The 18694-nt window shown below is 35.6% G+C and overlaps 1 protein-coding gene across 2 annotated transcripts in view; it reads left to right on the forward strand.

Annotated features, from left to right (window-relative positions):
• Window positions 1-18694, forward strand: part of LOC112053492 (uncharacterized) — a 39331-nt gene that overhangs the window by 13878 nt on the left and 6759 nt on the right. Inside the window, exons 7-10 of one of the 2 annotated variants that reach the window (XM_052882251.1) lie at window positions 500-604; window positions 5340-5507; window positions 10047-10173; window positions 13904-14036. In XM_052882251.1, the coding sequence (XP_052738211.1) occupies window positions 500-604; window positions 5340-5507; window positions 10047-10173; window positions 13904-14036 (533 nt within the window). The remainder of the gene's footprint in view (window positions 1-499; window positions 605-5339; window positions 5508-10046; window positions 10174-13903; window positions 14037-18694) is intronic. The other variant, XM_052882252.1, reaches the window with a different exon arrangement.

Raw genomic sequence — 18694 nt, forward strand, 5'->3', positions numbered from 1 at the left:
TGACATGATGACGATGATGATGATGATACTAATCGATAAGATTCAGATTTTTTGCAAATTTTAGTTTATCGATTGGTAATTTCTATTTCATTTTGAATAGTCAAAAGTACTACAGGAAATATTCTACAAAAAAGCATTGACAAAGTATCCATGTCATTACTAGAAAGCGCAGTAATTAGTCGAAAACTGTGGCTTAATAACATCAAACGAGTTGTAGAGAGTCGCTAAATGTACTTACAAAAGACCTTTACCGTGCAGTGGAAGTCCTGATAATGAGATAATGATGAAATTTTAGTAACAAATTATTAAAGTCAAGTCCAGAAATTCGCACCGCATTTCTCCAGTAGAACTGACATGTGACCAACAACATATCTATTGGAGAGAAATAGAGAAATGTCAACCAATGAATTCTGGTTTCGTCGCTATTGGTTGATATGTCGTTGCTCGCATGCTAGGTTATTGGAGTATCATACTAATCACCATGCCATCGCTTTTTTAGTTATGTCGGTGATAAGGTAGAGACGCACGCGGTTCAGTACACGGTGGTGGGGAGCATGCACGTTCGTAGGAAGGTGTGCATCCGTCACAACAACGTCATGACTAGGTTAGTGTTCATACGTTTTTGTGGTGGTGGTATTTCTTGTTTGGTGATGGTTTTACTTATGTGGATGTGTTATTTCTTCTTTGGTGATGGTATTTCTTGGTTGGTGGTGGTATTTCCTGTTTGGTGGTGGAATTAGGTGAATGATTGCGATGATGATGCTACGTGCGAAGACCATTTTTCCATCTACTACACTTGTACTAAAATCCAAGAGTTTCAAGATGCTCTAAACCACTTATTTGGTTTGCTAAAAAGAAGTATTACCATATTCTTAAAAGGAACATTTCCAGTCGCCAGCTCAGTTAAACTTGTACAATATCCAGTTAAAGTTGTAAGCAATATCCAGTAAAGCAGATACTTGAAGTATCTGCCAAAGGAACAAAGAATTTGGCGCTATTTGGAATTACTATACGAGTACAATCAAGTTGCATAATGGTTGACGGATTTGTTAACCAACATGCAATCCAGTTATTTTTAATTTGTGTTTCATTTTCATGGTCGTTTTTAAACGTTTCAGGTGCGTTTCAAAAACTTGATGATGGTGTTTATGATGTTATATATACGTTTTATTTTAGTCGCAATTTTTTAGGATATTTTGTTTTTTAACAAGACTTCCAAATGGTTTTTCGCATTTGATTATTTAGCGATTTCGCAATATCAGCTTTGCTTGTGGTAAATTCATAAAGTAGATTTTAGTGTTATAGGATTTTTTATTTAATTTCCTTGATTGACAATTATAATTTTTTGTACATTGTATTGGCTTTGGAAATATTTAATTTTACTGGTAATACTAAATAATCGTTATTTGTAACCATTAAACTATTTGTAACTTATCACATCTCAGGACACGGGTATGACATTGCGTATCGTAGTGAACCGCAATCAAATCCTGCGAATGTGATACCGTATCCTTTTTCTGACGTAATTTGCTAACATTTATCTGCAATTGACGTATTACTACTTCCTGTCATTTGTCCAGATATCTAAATGTTCATATTTTGCTTTTTTTCTGTTATTTTTTTTATAAGTACCTACTAAGAATTTTATTTTTAAAGTTCTTGTTCATTCCACATCTTAACCATCACGTAAATTGAGTCAATGGTGGTTGTTTTCAGACGTATTGTCTTCAATCATTGCGATAGTGTAAGTTGTTTACAAGTGATTGGGGTTGCGTAATTACTATAAATTCACATATACATCAGGTAAATTATTATTTCTGGTTTATGTACTTACATCAAGATACGTACAAAGTTGATAGGCAAATTAGAATCAATTACCTACTTGATCAAAATAATTAATCACTTAAGATATAAGTAATAGATAGGCACATTTGGTCTTAAGCTAACAATTACCGTAAATCTATACTAATATTATAAAGAGGTAAAGTTTGTAAGTTTGTAAGTTTGTCACATTTTTTAAATGGGGTAATCTTCGGAACTACTGGTCCGATTTTAAAAATTCTTTCACCAGTAGAATGTTACATTATCGGGGAGTGCTATAGGCTATATTTTATATTGATATCATATATATTAGCCGAGTTATCACAGTTTTTGTCATACTGGTCGGACTGAAAATCCTCTTAAACAGACTTATTCGCATGCGCTGCCTTAACTATTGTGTAAAATTGAAATTAATGTATGGAGACTTTATGTATCTTTAAAAGTTCTACAAAAAAGTCCGCGACACCATATATCTATCTTCTATATATTATCAGATATAGTACCTTTTGTGTTTTAAAAATTATTAATTTTATATACTTAGGTTTACGTCATTATTTATACAACTAAACTTTAATCCTTATTAAAATAAATTATTTTATAATCACAAGGATATTATGGAGATAAGATTTGCCCTTTACAGTATGTTAATTACTTAAATAGTTTCGGAGATAATACAAAATTTCTAAAAGACGCAGAAATTCCGCCATATGACGCTCGGCGCTTTCATTTACGTAGTTCCCGTTCCCGTGTGAATATGGGGATCAAACATAGCCTATGACACTCGCAACGTAGCTTTCTATTGGTAAAACAATTTTCCAAATTGGTCCAGTAGATCCAGAGATTACCTCCTACAACCACACGAACTTTACCTCTTTATATTATTAGCATAGAAGTCTCTATTTCTCTTGGTCATACCACTACTCTCGAAGGACTGGACCGATTTTGCTAAGGGTAGGAGTAAGATAGGGAAGTTACAGGGTAGGGTAGGGCACGGGTAGGGAAGCGTAAGGGTAGTGTAGGGGTAGGGTAGGTTTAGGGTCGAGTTTAGGGTACTGGTAGGGTAGGGGTAGAGGTAGGGTAGTGATAGGGTAGAGGTACGGGTAGGATAGGGAAGTGGTAGGGTAGGGGTAGGATAGGCGTGAGATAGGGGTACGGGTGGGATAGGGGTAGGATAGTGATAGGGTACGGGGAGGGTAGGGGTAGGATGGGGGTAGGGTGTAGGTAAGGTAGGGGTAGGGTAGGGGTAGGTTTGGGGTAGGGTAGGGGTAGGGTGGGGGTAGGGCTAGGGTAGGGTAGGGGTAGGGTACATGTAGGGATTGGGTAGGGTAGGTTTGGGGTAGTGGTAGGGTAGGGGTAGGGTAGGGTAGGGGTAGGGTAGGGTAGGGGTAGGGTAGGGTAGGGGTAGGGTAGGGTAGGGTTGGGGTAGTAGTAAAGTTGACATCGAAATTTACGCGGACGAAGTCGCGGGCGTCCGCTAGTTAAATTATATTCTAAATTTGCTAAGATAGACAGGTTGATGGATCAATACTGAAAAATATGAAATATAAATAATTTACCTATAAGACTTAATGAAAATTGTCGTCTAATGCGTTTAACAGCTGCTTTTAATCGGCCGGTTATAATGTTGATGAAGAACTAAATGCCAACCTTGTGTATATACCTATCTACAGAGGAAATTCATTCAAGCAAATTAATAAAAACAATGAGTTTTACACGTAGGTACATTGTTTATATAAATTTACTGCAATTAAAACTTAATTTCCATATCGTCTACCTTAAACTAGACTGTTTCTAGTCCAACAAGAAAAAACTTTCTCTTCGTAGTTAGGCCAGCAAAGAAAACGGACGCTTGGTAAATCGGAAGCGAAACTTTAATACCGGTTTTATGTAAATTGCATATTACAAACAATTTACTAACGTTCAACAGAGGTTTCCAAACTGAACATTAAATTATAGCAAACTGTTATTTATGATACCTTATTAATGGCACGCACGTACATATGACTAACGTCTTATAAATACAAATATTCACTTATTCACTGTTTACCGTGTATACTTTAATTTTTAATATTTAATACCTAATATTTAAAACCATTTCGGCGTTTGTATTTCACGCCCAATTCCAATTTAAAACACATTCATTCTCTATTACTGTTAAAGACGAATAAGTTTTGAAAATTAATGTTCAAGGCTGATCCTAAATGTTGTCCCTAAAAGTTTAAGAGGAGTGCGGTGGTTAGCAAATCTCACTCTATTATTATCATAATCATCATTATCATTATCATCATATTCGGCTCACTGCTGAGTTCAAGTCTCCTCTCAGAATGAGAGGGGTTAGGCCAATAGTCCACCACGCTAGCCCAATGCGGATTGGCAGACTTCACACATACAGAGTTAAGCAAATTCTTTGGTATGCAGGTTTCCTCACGATGTTTTTCCTTCACCGTTTGAGACACGTGATAATTTCTTCACACAACTGAAAAGTTGGACGATCATGACCTGGACCTAATTCGAACCCAGATCCTCCGGAATCGGAGTCAGAGGTCATATTCACTGGGCTATCATGGCTTATTATAGACCAGGGTAGGCGAACCAATGGCATGCGTGCCATGACACAATATTTTGGGCACGTCGCCGATCATAAAACATGTGTAAAGTAGGTATTTGACATAAATTATTTGTCATCTAACCTGCAGCAACAGAAGTCACACTAATTTTACAATAATTTAATTTATGCGTGTAATAAAAACATTCCAAAATGTACCTCTTTTGTTTACTTTATTTCATAAAGAGTTTTGATAGTATTTATTATTGTTATTCTCCAAATAATCAGAAAGTCAAAATTATTTGATGGCACGCCAATGACCCCATTAAACATTTTTTAGAAAAAATGGCACGTTGATGCATAAAGGTTCGCCTACCCTGTTATAGACGAAGGGAAATTTACACTGCGTAATAAGCCATACAAATGCTACTTTTCTTATAACAATAGTATTATAGATTATTTCGTTTTACGGTATATTCATAGAAAAACACATATCAAAATTATCGACCCTCTCACAGAACAGGAAACGCTTAAAGATAACGCTTTTAACAACAAAGCACGCGTCTTCTCTCTGAATAAGATGATCTTACGTCATAAAACACCGTACTGGTGAAGTGCAGATTGGTAAACTTCAAATGCTTTGTAATTTAGATAGATTACTTGCAAGCTTGCAAGTTTCCTGATGTTTTTGTTTACCGTTACATCAAATGATCTTTAATTATAACCCTTGAGCTGTAAAAGTCATTAGTGAGCGGTGAAGCCAGACAGTTTTTAATAGGTACACGGACACCCGACAGTATGTCTCAAGATTTTAAAATGCATATAACCCAGAAAAATTAGAGAATCGTGTCAAATATCGCTCTCGGTTTCCCTGAAAGTACTCCAAAAACTCCGACCGAAATCTTACCCACTAAGTTACCACTGCAGCTTCTAGAAATATCTCGGATAACATATGGATTATTAATCTCCCTAGATTTGTGGCGTGCACACCGAAGATGAGCAAATCTTTGTGGAAGTTGAGCTGGAAACTCCTGCGACAGTTGCACGCGTTCGTCTATTCAGCGCACGATCGTTCTGACGCCGCGCGGATCTACTTGAAGCTTTCCAACCATCGGGAAGAACACCATCGACTTGATAAAAGGTACGAATTCTAAATTCACTTATCGTTTTGATAATTTATTAAACTTATCCTCCTTTTTGGAATTAGACTAAAAAACAAGATGCATCACAAATGCCAAGTGTGCTTTTACTGTAAATGTTCTTTGTTCTATATTTAACAGAGCTTGATTCAATTGAATTACTACTTTATCTAAGACCCCATAAAACTCCGAAGAAAGGTTTCTTATCGTGCATTTACTATCGCGAATTCTATACCATTACAATATTTGCTGATAAGTTTGAAATGTGCGGAGGTTGTTTATCATATTTATTTTACGAAAGAAATTATTACATACTGATTTTTAAATGGATTTCTTCTTTGCCTGATGAAAGAAGAATATAATAGCTTAACTTCCATTATTAGCGCTAGAGTTAAATACTAATAATAAAAAATTGTGGTATGTGAAGTTCATGTATAGTTATAATATAATGTTAACAGGACGAATTGCATCCGCTTTGGCGGGCCTCATTTGATGATAATGTGGCGTATGCTCCTCGTTATCCACAAATCTAAGCATTAAAATATTAATCTAATCGGACGACCTTCAGTTGTCAATTATTTATCAGTTTTTATTGCAATGTTATCTCAGAAGATTGGTATAGTTAACTTTGTAATTAAATAGGTTTTTTTTGTCCATAATATTAAATCAGAACGTTTTTGAACTCATCTCTGGTTCGAAGGTACATTGATTGAATTTTGAATAACCTGCAAAATATCGAATATTTGAATATTGGCTCCAACATGAGTTGGAGTGACTCTTAATTTTCACGTTTCAGTTTCTACATCGATGCGGTATTTTACATATAAGCACTTTGTAATAAAAGGTGATTATGATCTAATAATAAAGATTCGATTGGAATAGGTATATTTAAATTGCCGTTAACTTTTCTAAATAGTACGTATATTGAATGCCAATTACATGAATCGTATTAAATTAATCGATGCTAGAACAATAGAAATAGATCCGATTACATATCGCCTCAACCAATCGTATCAAAGGTGCCGGAACGAAGTCCAAACGACGATCCAGCTTGGTAACAAAGTTGACATTCAAAAATAAATCTTATCTCTATTACCTGAAAGTTTATTGGCATTCAATCTGTATCGGTTAATCCGTAGATAGTGTCAACAACTTTTGCTGTGTCCTCTTTAAAGAACGGTGGTTATTCTTTATCTGTACCCGGAATGGACTAGGTCCTAGTCATTAGGATATCTTTTACATCTTTACAGATAATTATCAGTTATTCACTTAATCGACTTATGTTGCAGTCAAATTAGTAAAGGAAGTATTAAATTTACATAAGCAAATGGAAAAGTAATATTTACTTTTAAGCAATGACAGCCTCAATGTTTTGAAGCTTATAGCATTTTAATATGTTATTAAAGAATTGTATTTATCATCTGATGATGATGATGTGAAGGAGGAAAAAAAGAGTCCTTGAGAAGGGCTCAAGAGGAGAGAAAATGGCCAATGAAGAGATGAGACTATGATAGAGATGAATGGAAAGAGATTACATATTGTGCCGACTTAACTTGAGTGGGATAAAGCCAAGGCGATGATGATGATGCTCCCCAATAATAGATCAACAATTTCGATATTATATTAATGATAAAATTTAATAGAAACAACTGGGGTCCGATAACGCCCGACTCTTATCCAACGCCCTACTTCCCAGGTCTGTTTCGTTTAACACTCATTATGTTTGGTCAACACTCATAATGTGGTATGATAAGGTTTTCATTTAAATTCACGACATAACCAAATTTATTAAAAATATTTTTTCATCAATCAGTAACTAACAAATCTATATCTACTTTTAAGTATTTTCGATATTTTTTATAGACTAGTCGTCGACATATATCGCAATGAAGATTTCAAAGACCTTACTAACGAGCAGCTCACTAAAGTTTAACATAAATCGCATGGTTGGTAAAGAAACGTATATCCAGCTGGATAGACGTCCAGAATGATCAGCAATAGAACATTCGCAGTAAATAACCAAATTATTTTGATATTATCCACGAAACAATGATAAAACTAGCGTAACGTAGGTTTTAAGTAGGTACATTTGGTTATCCTGTTACCCTAAATATCCGACAAAATATGTCACATGTATGTACCTACACGTGAAATTCAAATATCCAATGATCTACAGAAGGTTTTTGACTTGACAATACTGTTGCAAAAATTTTGCTTCACGTATGAAAATATAGTATAATATGACGATAATCATCGCAGCGTTCCAAGTGGCGCCGATTGATTGGGACAGTAGACCCCGTGTAAAGAAGAAGTATGAAAATGTGGCGTAGATTTTATCGCTGAAAAGGAATTACACTTTTGAGAATTTGATACGAAAACTGCGCACTTCATTTAACAGTAAATACATCAGAGATATTGCTGATACCCCACTGCTAGCAGCGTCATTCTGATATGAAGCGATTTGGCGAAGTATGTCAATAGGTAGCGTTGAGTTGCTCAATTTTTTTTGGGTTATTTTTAAATTTGTCCTTGGTGCGTATAATCAGTGCGTTAGTGCGAAATTTTCAACTTTTTTGATTACGCATAAATCAATTTAAATGAAGATTGATGAGAGAAGCTTAACGGGGTCTTAGGATTTATATCTGATCTAAACATACAATCATTAATCCCCGAAGAATTTATCTTGCAATAATAAAATATCTCTAAATACGGATAAAAAAATATCGCTTTACATAATCCCCAAAATTTGGGAAAACTAATTTTTAATGCAACTCGTAAATATTAACAGATTACACAACATATCGCTCAATACGTCACTTAAGTACTATGCCACCCAAGTATGTAGTACCTATTATGTCAGCAGGATATAATTTTACTACTACTACACCTTACGGCTCATGCTCCCAGTTAGATGTAGTTTTTCTGTACCTGTGAGCTTCTTTTTCGTCGAGCTCACTTTAACCCATGTCTTCAGTGGTATTGCGTAGAAGTGAATAATGTTACGTGCCGTTTTCAGGTTTTGTAGCTTCGGATCATAAGCTTGATCAAAACATTTAGTAACACACACTAATTATATTGAAGTGTAAAGATTTCAAAATAAAATAACTTTTAATTACATTTAACGCAGATAAATCATGACCTTCCACAGGTGGATTTGAAAAAGCCAGTTCATTCAACTTGAATGCATTCAACGTGACAGATAAACTACTTATCCTTTAATGCAATGTACGTCAATAGAATGATTCAGTTTAATGCTACTGCAATTCTATCTGATCGACAAAATTTCTTTGTACAAAGTCCTTCAGTGTATAAAATGTATTTCTTCTTTTCTATTTACACTCAGGCTTAGAGATAGATAAAAGGTATATCTATACTAGTATAATGAAGAGGAAAAATTTAATTGTTTGTTTGCATTTAATAAGCTAACTACTGAACCGATTTGAAAAATTATTTCACTGTTGGAAAGCTACACTATCCCCGAGTGCTATTAGCTATATTCACTGTATTTCTACAGGAACGGGAACCACGTGGGTGAAACTGCGCGGCGTCTGCTAGTATTTGGATAAATTCGAGAGACGTAAATTGATTAGTAGAGACGTAGCGTAGATTATAGATTACCTACGTCACTTGAATGTTTCAATTTAATCGGATTTCAATTGTTTTTGTTGCTCTTTACGCAAGATGCACTGACGCAATCATCTTAGATGTCCCTCCTTTTTGTTATACCTATTATACTGAGACTGCACCATATACCTACTTCAATAATGAGTGAAATCAATTTTATTTTCACACTTTAATCAGTTGTTGACCACACCAACTCCTCTTCATAGAGCACTGCAACATCTCTTAATAAGTAGCCCATACAAACAGGACCTATTTACGCAATTACTGGAATAATATTATAATTATTTATTATTACTGTAATCATTTTCAAAGTACTAAGTGTGCTAGAAATGTGCTCAATCGATAAACACATCTCAACAGTTTAATTGATTTGTAGCATTAGTTTAAATTGATGTTCAGCTCAAACAATTGTGACAATAACATGTACAATTGATATTAATTATTGTAAATGCTAACTCGTAACTACGAGTAAGAACAATGAAACGTAACGCAGATATGAACAATTATGTCGACACAGCTGATCGAGCGTGTTGCATTTGACAGCTGGTGAAAATAACGCACGCTTTTATTTTGGTAATAGGTAACGTGAAATTACCAAAAACACAGAAACCTTTTATGAAAAAAGGACTGTAAACTTTTTTCATTTTTTTCATCTTTGTAAGTGTAGCAGTCGTCGATCTTTCGCTTTGATATATATACTAGCCGACGCCCCGTGGTTTCACCCGCATAGATCCCGTTTCCGCGAGAATAGGTACGAGGATAAAATATAGTTAAGACGCTCGTGAAAAACGTAGCTTTCTAGAGGTAAAATAAGTTTTAAAATCCTTTCTGTAGATCCATAGATTACCTCCTACAATACCACAAACTTAACCTCTTTATAATATTAGTATATAAATAAATATGGCCGTTATTTGCAGGCGGGCGAGCGAGTTGCGCGCGAGCTACGGCGACGTACCTGCAGACAACACGTTCGAGCACATCTTCAACGTGACGGCCAACAACGATGCGCTGCTGGCCTACTACTACCTCGATAGCGACAACAAGGTACGACATCTTTGTACACGAACGCGATAATCGCGTCGCAGTGGCAAAGTGGCGCGATAGTCATACGTACCTGCGAACAACACGTTCGAGCATTTTTTCAACGTGACGGCCAACAACGATGCGCTGCTGGCCTACTACTACCTCGATAGCGACAACAAGGTACGACATCATTGTACACGAACGCGACAATCGCGTCGCAGTTGCAAAGTGGCGCGACAGTCGCAAATTTTCTTGAAAACCTCAAAGGTCCAAAATTAATTTAAAAATGGAAGACGTTTAAGAGTAGTCAATGCCTTCTGTTTCCTAGATAGTGATCTTTTGTATCGTACCGACTTTGTACACTGTTGTGACTTGTTGTGCTGCGATAGTTGCTACCTTGCGCCTAGTTGTTTGAGTTGTTACCTTGTGCCTAGTTGAAAAAAAATTGTGAAAGAAAGAAGGGTTTTAATACAATAACTGTTGATGATTTAATCAACAACAAACTGCAATTAATACGCCTGTGAATTCCTATATACTGGTCAATAGAATCGGAAGATTTGCATTTACAACCTCTACAGTTATGTAAGGTATAGATGTAATAGGTCTTTTGTTATCAATTTAGATACTATTAAACAGCAGCAGCAATATCTAATGAAAATATTTTGTTTTGCTTTCTTGGAAAATAGGAAATAACAAATATCTATAATATTCCACCCGCATCGCGATGTTCTTGCTATCTCCGGCCAATGAACGCGCGCTATTGTGTGACGTCACCGCGACACGCTCGCGCCACTCGACCTGCGGGTTATCCTGACTAGCGTAGAAAAGATCGCGCGAACTTACTCCTGCATAAGTACTTCTATTTAAAATATATTTATTTAGGTGTTCGAGCCTTTATGCTTGACTCACTGTGAGATAACCGTCCAGAACAATAGCGCCATCTAGTTGTTTGTACCGACATTGTTTTTGGGGATTGTTGGTAGCTTAGTTAAAGTTCCTCCTTTGCGCTACGGCTATTGAAGCGATTTGGCTGAAATTTGGAAGGGGAATAGATTTTACCCTTAACACCCGGAAACCATTTTTCATCCCGGAAAAGCCACGGTTTTTTTATTTGAAAATTTGAAAAACTGAATTCCACGCGTCGCGGGCGTCCACTAGTATAAAACTATAAAATGTTAGGTGTACGAATATTATAAATGCAAAAGTTAAGTCTGTCTATCTGTTTCCATTTTATAGCTAGACTACTCATATGATTTAGACGTGGTGGTGGTGGAAAAAATCCATGGGTGCCGCGGTATTTGTAAAAAACTTTCACGCAAACGGAGTCGCGGGTCCGCTAGTTGAATATAAACATCATAACAACACAATACGTCAATGATTCATGCATAACATTATAAAAAATATCGGAAATGAATACAAACATTGCCGATAACCTTAAACTTTTCTCATGTTTACGTTATTTAAACATTCAATCTAACATAAAAACTCTTTTATTTTATAAACATTGAATGTTAATATTAATACAGAGCTAACCCAAAAAAACTCGATTACAAAGTTGTCTGATAACGTTATCATCTGCTCACGTCACGATTTTTACTACATTTTCGATTTATTATAATGAAATTATTTGCCAACTTAAAAACAGTTTCGATAAGCTATCGACATATTGTAGTTTGTATTCTGCAATCAACATTTGTGTTTGTACAACGGTACACATTTTGAATTTAAACTATCGTGAGTGTTATTCATATTAATTTATTATGAAACACGGCTAAAACTCACGTGATATAACGTTGGAGTATGCCCGACTAGCTTCGACCATACGGGGCCCTTAGTCACGAGTTGGTTCTTGCAACGCAGCATGACTTTCACGCCCCACCTCAACGCGCGCTGCGAGCGGCCGCGCGCGCCGCCACGTAGTATTTTAGATCGGGCCGCGTAGCTAGAATCAACTCATAACTAAGGACCCCGTATGGGCTCGAAACTAGCCGTTTTCATAATAAATTAATATAAAAATACTACATAGTCTAATATAATAACGCTAGTAGAGCTCCTTGTGACAGTTGGAGCTTGTTTCATTAGCATCGCTATGTTCCGATCGGAAGAGTATGGCTTAACATCTAAGCTCCAGTTGAAGGGCACATAGGGCGGGGCATTTTAGAACGTATTACTTCCACGCAAAGCCTAAAGATTTTGTTTGTTTGTAGCGAATAATCTCCGAAAATACGCTAAAATGTAGAAGTTGTTAAAGATTCGCCTGATCATATAAATAGGTTTGTTTTTATTAATTAAACGCTTATAAAGACTTTGTTCTGTGATTAACGCCAACCTTTCACACTGCACCGATAGCGGTGCCTTTGTCCACACCCGCTTACGTGTTTTGAATGCTTCGATGCGTAGTTAACAAGCATAAATTAGTTAACAAGGTTAAAGAGATATGTCAAAAACCTACTTAATTCTTACGTATCCACGTGTTTTTTCTTGTAAATAGCTTGTAAACTTTATTGTATGGTCAATACGCGTCTACAGACGTGCCAACAAGGTTAATACGATCTGACGTGCGATTATAAGTCAAACCAGACTTGAAAATTACGGAGCTTCCGCTGAAGGTTCAAAAGGACGTGCAAATGCATTGAATCTTTACTCATTGGCTAACAATATCCCCTAATAGAGATTATTATTAGCCGATGTTACTGGGTACAGCATCCCATCATTCCGAACTTGTTCGGAGCATTCTGGCACCTTTGGACATTTCAAAATGTACCATATTCTAGCAAAATAAAAAAATATAGTATTTACTATTGACTGGAGGCTACTCGACCTAATACCCTAAGCTGAAAAAGCCTGTGCGAACTGTGAAGAGTTGGTACCTACTTGATAAAGGTCCAGGGATTTTTGTATAAACCTCCATTTTGGCATTCCGTTTACCATTGCCTCCGAAGTGTGTGTCCTTCGATCGATTCGATTTGATTTTTTTCCTTCGTTTAACAACGTTCTCTTATCAAGAAATCAATTAAACCAATTGATACAAAATTGGAGGCTCAGAGTATCCAACCCAGTCCAACCAAGTTGGGTATATGATGTTGGCAAGTTTGCAAATGCTTTAGTGTTTACGAGTTATGACAATTGCGCAGTAACGATGCAGTACGCAGTAGGTATATGTGTCATAACTTAATCTCACATTACGTGCTCGGGCGTGCATTTAATTATTATAATGACCTCATGTGAAACGCAATAGCTATATGTTTGTTGTTTTTTGTTTATAAAAAAACACGAATCGTTAGCATATATAGTATCAATGTTTCATGTAGCATCGTTGGCGTAGACAATCAATGGTAAGAAAGTAATTCTTCCATGTCAAAAAAATTTTCTATGAAACCTTATTTGAAATTTTTCTACCCATAAAATTGTAACCTGCAGGTCCAAGATAACAATGAGATAATTTTAATTTCATTTAGCTTTCTTTTGTCCCATTGCAACCAAAGAGATAGCCTAAATAGCTCTTCTAATGTATATCAAAACGAAATCAAATTCAATATTAAAATTTCAAGTAGACTTAGAAATTTCAAGTAGTCTACAAACACTGTAGAAACGTCAAGTTTGACTATTTGTAAAGACATTACCACCGGTTCGTAAGGCAGGTTCTGCTAAGAAGGTCCCAGTTCCATCTCTTTGCCTGCCCGGAAATCTTTTCTTATTTGCCATTCCGTAAAGCCAGTAGCAATACATAAACCCTTGTTTGTGTTTACAGATGAAGATGACAGAGATCTATGACGTGACCGACGCGGACACAGACGCGGTGCAGTCGCCCACCGAGCGCGACGCCAACACGCGGCTCGAGTACGACAACGAGGACTGGTCTGGCGCACTCATGGCCGACGACGGTGAGAGCTCACCTTTATCTCTCTTACTTCATACATTGTATCATCATCACAGGTTGCCTTCTTTAAACTGAAGTTTGTCGGTCAGGTGTAGAAAACTCTTCCGGTCTTTTGAAACATTTCCAATTTGTTTGGTCCACTCCTTGACATCATCTACTTTCTCTGCTGTCTTCCTGATGCACGTTTTCTGGGTAAACGGAAAACGTGCATCTACCTTCTAGGATCAACCTAGAAAACCCCCTAGGACCTAAGAAGATGCCCGAAAAATGCAATATACTTCTGATGATTGTAATGTGGCTACGGTCATAATTAACCTTTTTTAGAACTTTAGCATTCGAGACGAAGTATTTCCCGGAAATCTTAAAATTGATTGTATACTAAACGAAAAGAAAGGATGAATTGAATGCCTGTAGACATATATCGTGACAAGAAAGACATTGTCGAAATCATTGCTCTCGACCAGCAATCTCAGAATCAAATTCAGGCTCGTATTGTGCCTGAAGTTGAAAAGAGATTTTTCTTGGAATAAATTATATCTCAATATTTCTTAGCCCTTCCCAGGATCTTAAAACCTCATGATACGAAACCTGCTTCACGTATTAATATTGTGATTACTCATTTGCAGATGGATTGGATTTGGAATTGGAAGATGAGCTAGAAATAGAACGGAACATACACTCCGATCCTGAGAGCGATTGGACGAGACGACACTCCTTCTCCAACGACTCCTTCAGCGATGGCGACCAACCTGAGTCCGATAGACAACAAGTATACGTCACTTTCGCGGAGTAGCTGGCGTCTCTCTCTAAGAGCGTTGGAGTGAAAGGAATGTACAGTTAGATAGGAATATCACAATAGAGCGTCTCTTTCTATGAGCATAGAATTGAAAGGGACGGATGGTAAGATAGGAATATTGCAATGCGGCGTCTCTTTCTGAGAGCATTGGAGTAAAAGGGGCGAATGGTATGATAAGAATATCACGAGTACGATATAGTACAAGATCCGGTATAAGAAATATATACCCTCATCTGTTATTTATTTGGGATTAGAAATAAATGATAGAAAATATTCACATTGACACATTGCAGTTAAATTGCGGCCGAACAGTGTTAAATGATGTTTTTTTTTATTTATTTAATCTCCTTCCCTCATTGGTTAATTAAAAAAATCGTACACTAGTTAATAGAATGTATTTAAAACAATTGAAAAAGTAAAGGTTGCCTGCTATCACACTGCAACGGGTTGCTAGATATAAACAATTAAGTAATGTTATTTAGTTATTTAGTCGTCACTAAATAACCGATCCTCATCGGTTATTTAGTGACGACTAAATAACTGATGAAAGTATATAAATAACATTACTTTGATCACCTTTGATCTAGATCTAGAAGATCTTAGATCTTCAGTTAAATGAAGCATAAAATATACGTTTGACAATTAAAGAAAAAAGTTTACCATTTTACGTCTAATATGAAGATTGCCTTTGATCTAGTTCATGGTTTCCTAGATTTTGTATGAAAAATGTGTTCGACCGCAATTTAACTAGGCAACCTATTTGCAATGTCACTGTGAATATTATCTATCATTTATTTCTTATCACTAATGAAATCAGATGAGGATATATTTTTCTAATGCTGGATCTTAGACCAATGTTACCGGTGAAGATTAACCTAATGGATGGTCGACTTTTCTAACGATTTTGGAGTAAAAGATGAATAATGGGGACGGATTTGGAATTAGAATTTAAACATCAATCAATTATTATTATTAGTTAAGGGTGTTGCTTCTGTATTTCTGCTGTAACATACTTAAATAATATACGTTTTTGGTTCATTTATTTTATGTATTATATTTGTCTTGGGTACCTGAGAACTGAAAATGGATGTAGCAAATATTTTTCTATTATTTATATTATAGACTTAGAAAATTTACTAAATCTATATGTTAAGGTAATAATGATAAAGCTAAAAGAACTATTATTACATTTAATAGAAATATTAAAAAAACGTTAAAGTGCGAGACGGACTCGAGCACCGCGGGTTCCGTATAAACCTGCGCGGCTATTCTGTAACGATGTTTTGTACATTCCGGAAATTCTGAGTTTACGGGAAGTAGTTTGATTTCCTTGCGAGTTGCGAGTAAAAGTCAAAATATGCGGCTTAAAATTTGATTAAGAAAATCAAATTTTAAAAATATTTTTTTTTACATGATTTGACTAAAAATTCATGATTTTCGCAGTTTTTCCTTTATCTGTGCTATAAAACTTTGCTTCCTACCAAATTTTTACCAAGATTCTAAGTTCAGGTTTTGATTTACTTACGAGTCGGGAGTTTCAAATTCGCGGCTTAAATTAAATTTCTTTTGATTGCGTTGACATAGAAGTTTAATTTAAATACAGCATAAAGGTAATAAATACCTGAGTATTTAGAGTAGTAGACAGACGGACAACGAAGTGATTTTATAAGGATTCCGTTTTTCCTTTTGAGGTTCGGAACCCTAAAATCATCTATTTTTTGACTATAGGTACGGGTTGTTAAGTAATTCCTAATAACCCTCAAAATCTGTTAATAAAATACTCGAAATTATTTTTCCCAAACACAAAATTCTCATTTTTAATGCAACAAAAATTAAAAAAGTAAAGAAAATTGCTTAGTTAATTAATGTTGACTGATTGTTTTGTTCGCTTTTCTATTTTAATATTTTCCATTTCGGTTAATTACGCTCTTCTTAAATAATTGTCAACAAATAAGTTGAACTGTTCATTTTTTCAACCTTCATTTATTTCAGATATTATATAATACTATACCCTGTATGTTTAGATGAATTAATACTAAATGAATAAAAACAATGTTAAATTTACGTTAATTATTATTTATTACGTGAATGTCAACATGTAAACAACATGACAATTTTTGTATGTTGAATAGTGGTTGCATAGTCACTCAGAGGCACAATTATCCGCCCACTTTAATATGACGCGAGTATATTAAAGTGGGCGGATAATTAAACTCTCGGTGCTCTGAGTATATAATAAAAATACGCCAGTTTTGTTTTGTAGTAGGTACCTATTATCATAAAAAATAATTATTATAACTTTACTAATATGGTCCAAATTCTTTGATGTTGATGAATACATATAAAAAATATTATTTTTGTCATAATCAGAAGCGGAAGTGATTCTGTCTTTGCTTGTAATGTTTGTTTATACGCGCTAATCTCTGGAACTACCAGTCGGATTGTAAAAAATATTTTTGTACTATTTGATTGAAAGAGAGTCATCTTTTGTACCAAAGATGTGAAATCCTAGATAGACCAAAAGAGCCCGAAAAGATGAAGCGTTCAGAGTTTGCTCTGTGTTACTTATTCTGCATTATTTGTATAGTCCATCAATTCAGAGAACTCAGTGTGTTTAAATGTAGTGGTAATATGATAGGCCAAGAGAGTTAGTGAGCATTGACTTGTAAATTAGGCAGATGGTATGTCGCTATCAAACAACTGAAGCACCATAATGGCGCCGACGATCGGTGTTTGTGTGTGTATTCAGATATAGGGAATTAATGTTGGTCTGTCTTTAAATGTGCATCTGTGTGCGTGTTGGCGTGTACATATATGCGAACTGACATGGTTGGGATGCGTCACTTTTTAGTTTGGGAGACGGTAGTCTGGACTTTTTATTACGTCTATGGTGGTAATATGATACACGTGAGTTTGTGAGTATCAACTGAAGGTTAGTACGAACTTGAGTTGAACGCTGAAATATTAGATTTAAAAAAAAATACATATTTACAAACCACTGTTGTTACCTTAACTATGTCAATTACCAAGTTATTTAGCGTATATGTATAATACTAGATGTTATATTTTTATAAGTATTCTGTTATTATTTAACTTTACAAATAAAGGTGTTGTTTTGTGAAAAGTTGTTTTTGTGTAATTTTGACCGAATTTTTGTATAAAAATGTGCAAATATTGTGTTAAATATCCTACCTAGAGAATAACTTGGTGTGTGTACTTTACATACTACCTATTTTATATTTTTATACATACCTATAGTAGGTATCATAAAAATATATAAGACTACTTGTCCTTCCTTCCGACTCTTAAATGTATGATTAGACTACACATGGTCTAGCCATGCCTTAAAACGCAATTTTTCTCTTTGGACTTAAATCCAGACCTAATGTTATACAGTTAAGGGTCTTAACCCTTAAAACCTGCTACTTTCCAAACTTACTATAAAACGAATCCCATATAGACCATCTTGGTCACCCAGAGCGATCTGACAGATAATTTTCACAAAAATGTAACCTTGGGTTTTCAGTAGCGTCTCATGTGCTTTAAATACTTGCGTGTTTGTGGAGACTTGTTCTGTGACACCTAGGCAGGTACCAGGTGAGAAAGCTAACTAAAAAATTCACATGGCTGATTTTAGAATATTATTTTGAAGCAGAATCGAAAGTGTCAGACAATTTTTACTGACCAGAACTTTTGTCAGACACTTTAAAGCTCCACTAAAAATAACCCTTACGCCAGGTGTTACGCGATTACTCGATGACACCTAAACCGATTTGGCTACTATTTTTTGTTTGAAAGTGTATACCTACTCCTGAGGTGGTCCCATTGTCATCATGTCAGAACCTGATGCTGGGATCCTGGATAAA

The sequence above is a fragment of the Bicyclus anynana genome, chromosome 6, assembly GCF_947172395.1.
Source record: "Bicyclus anynana chromosome 6, ilBicAnyn1.1, whole genome shotgun sequence".
Classification (NCBI taxonomy): Eukaryota; Metazoa; Arthropoda; class Insecta; order Lepidoptera; family Nymphalidae; genus Bicyclus; species Bicyclus anynana.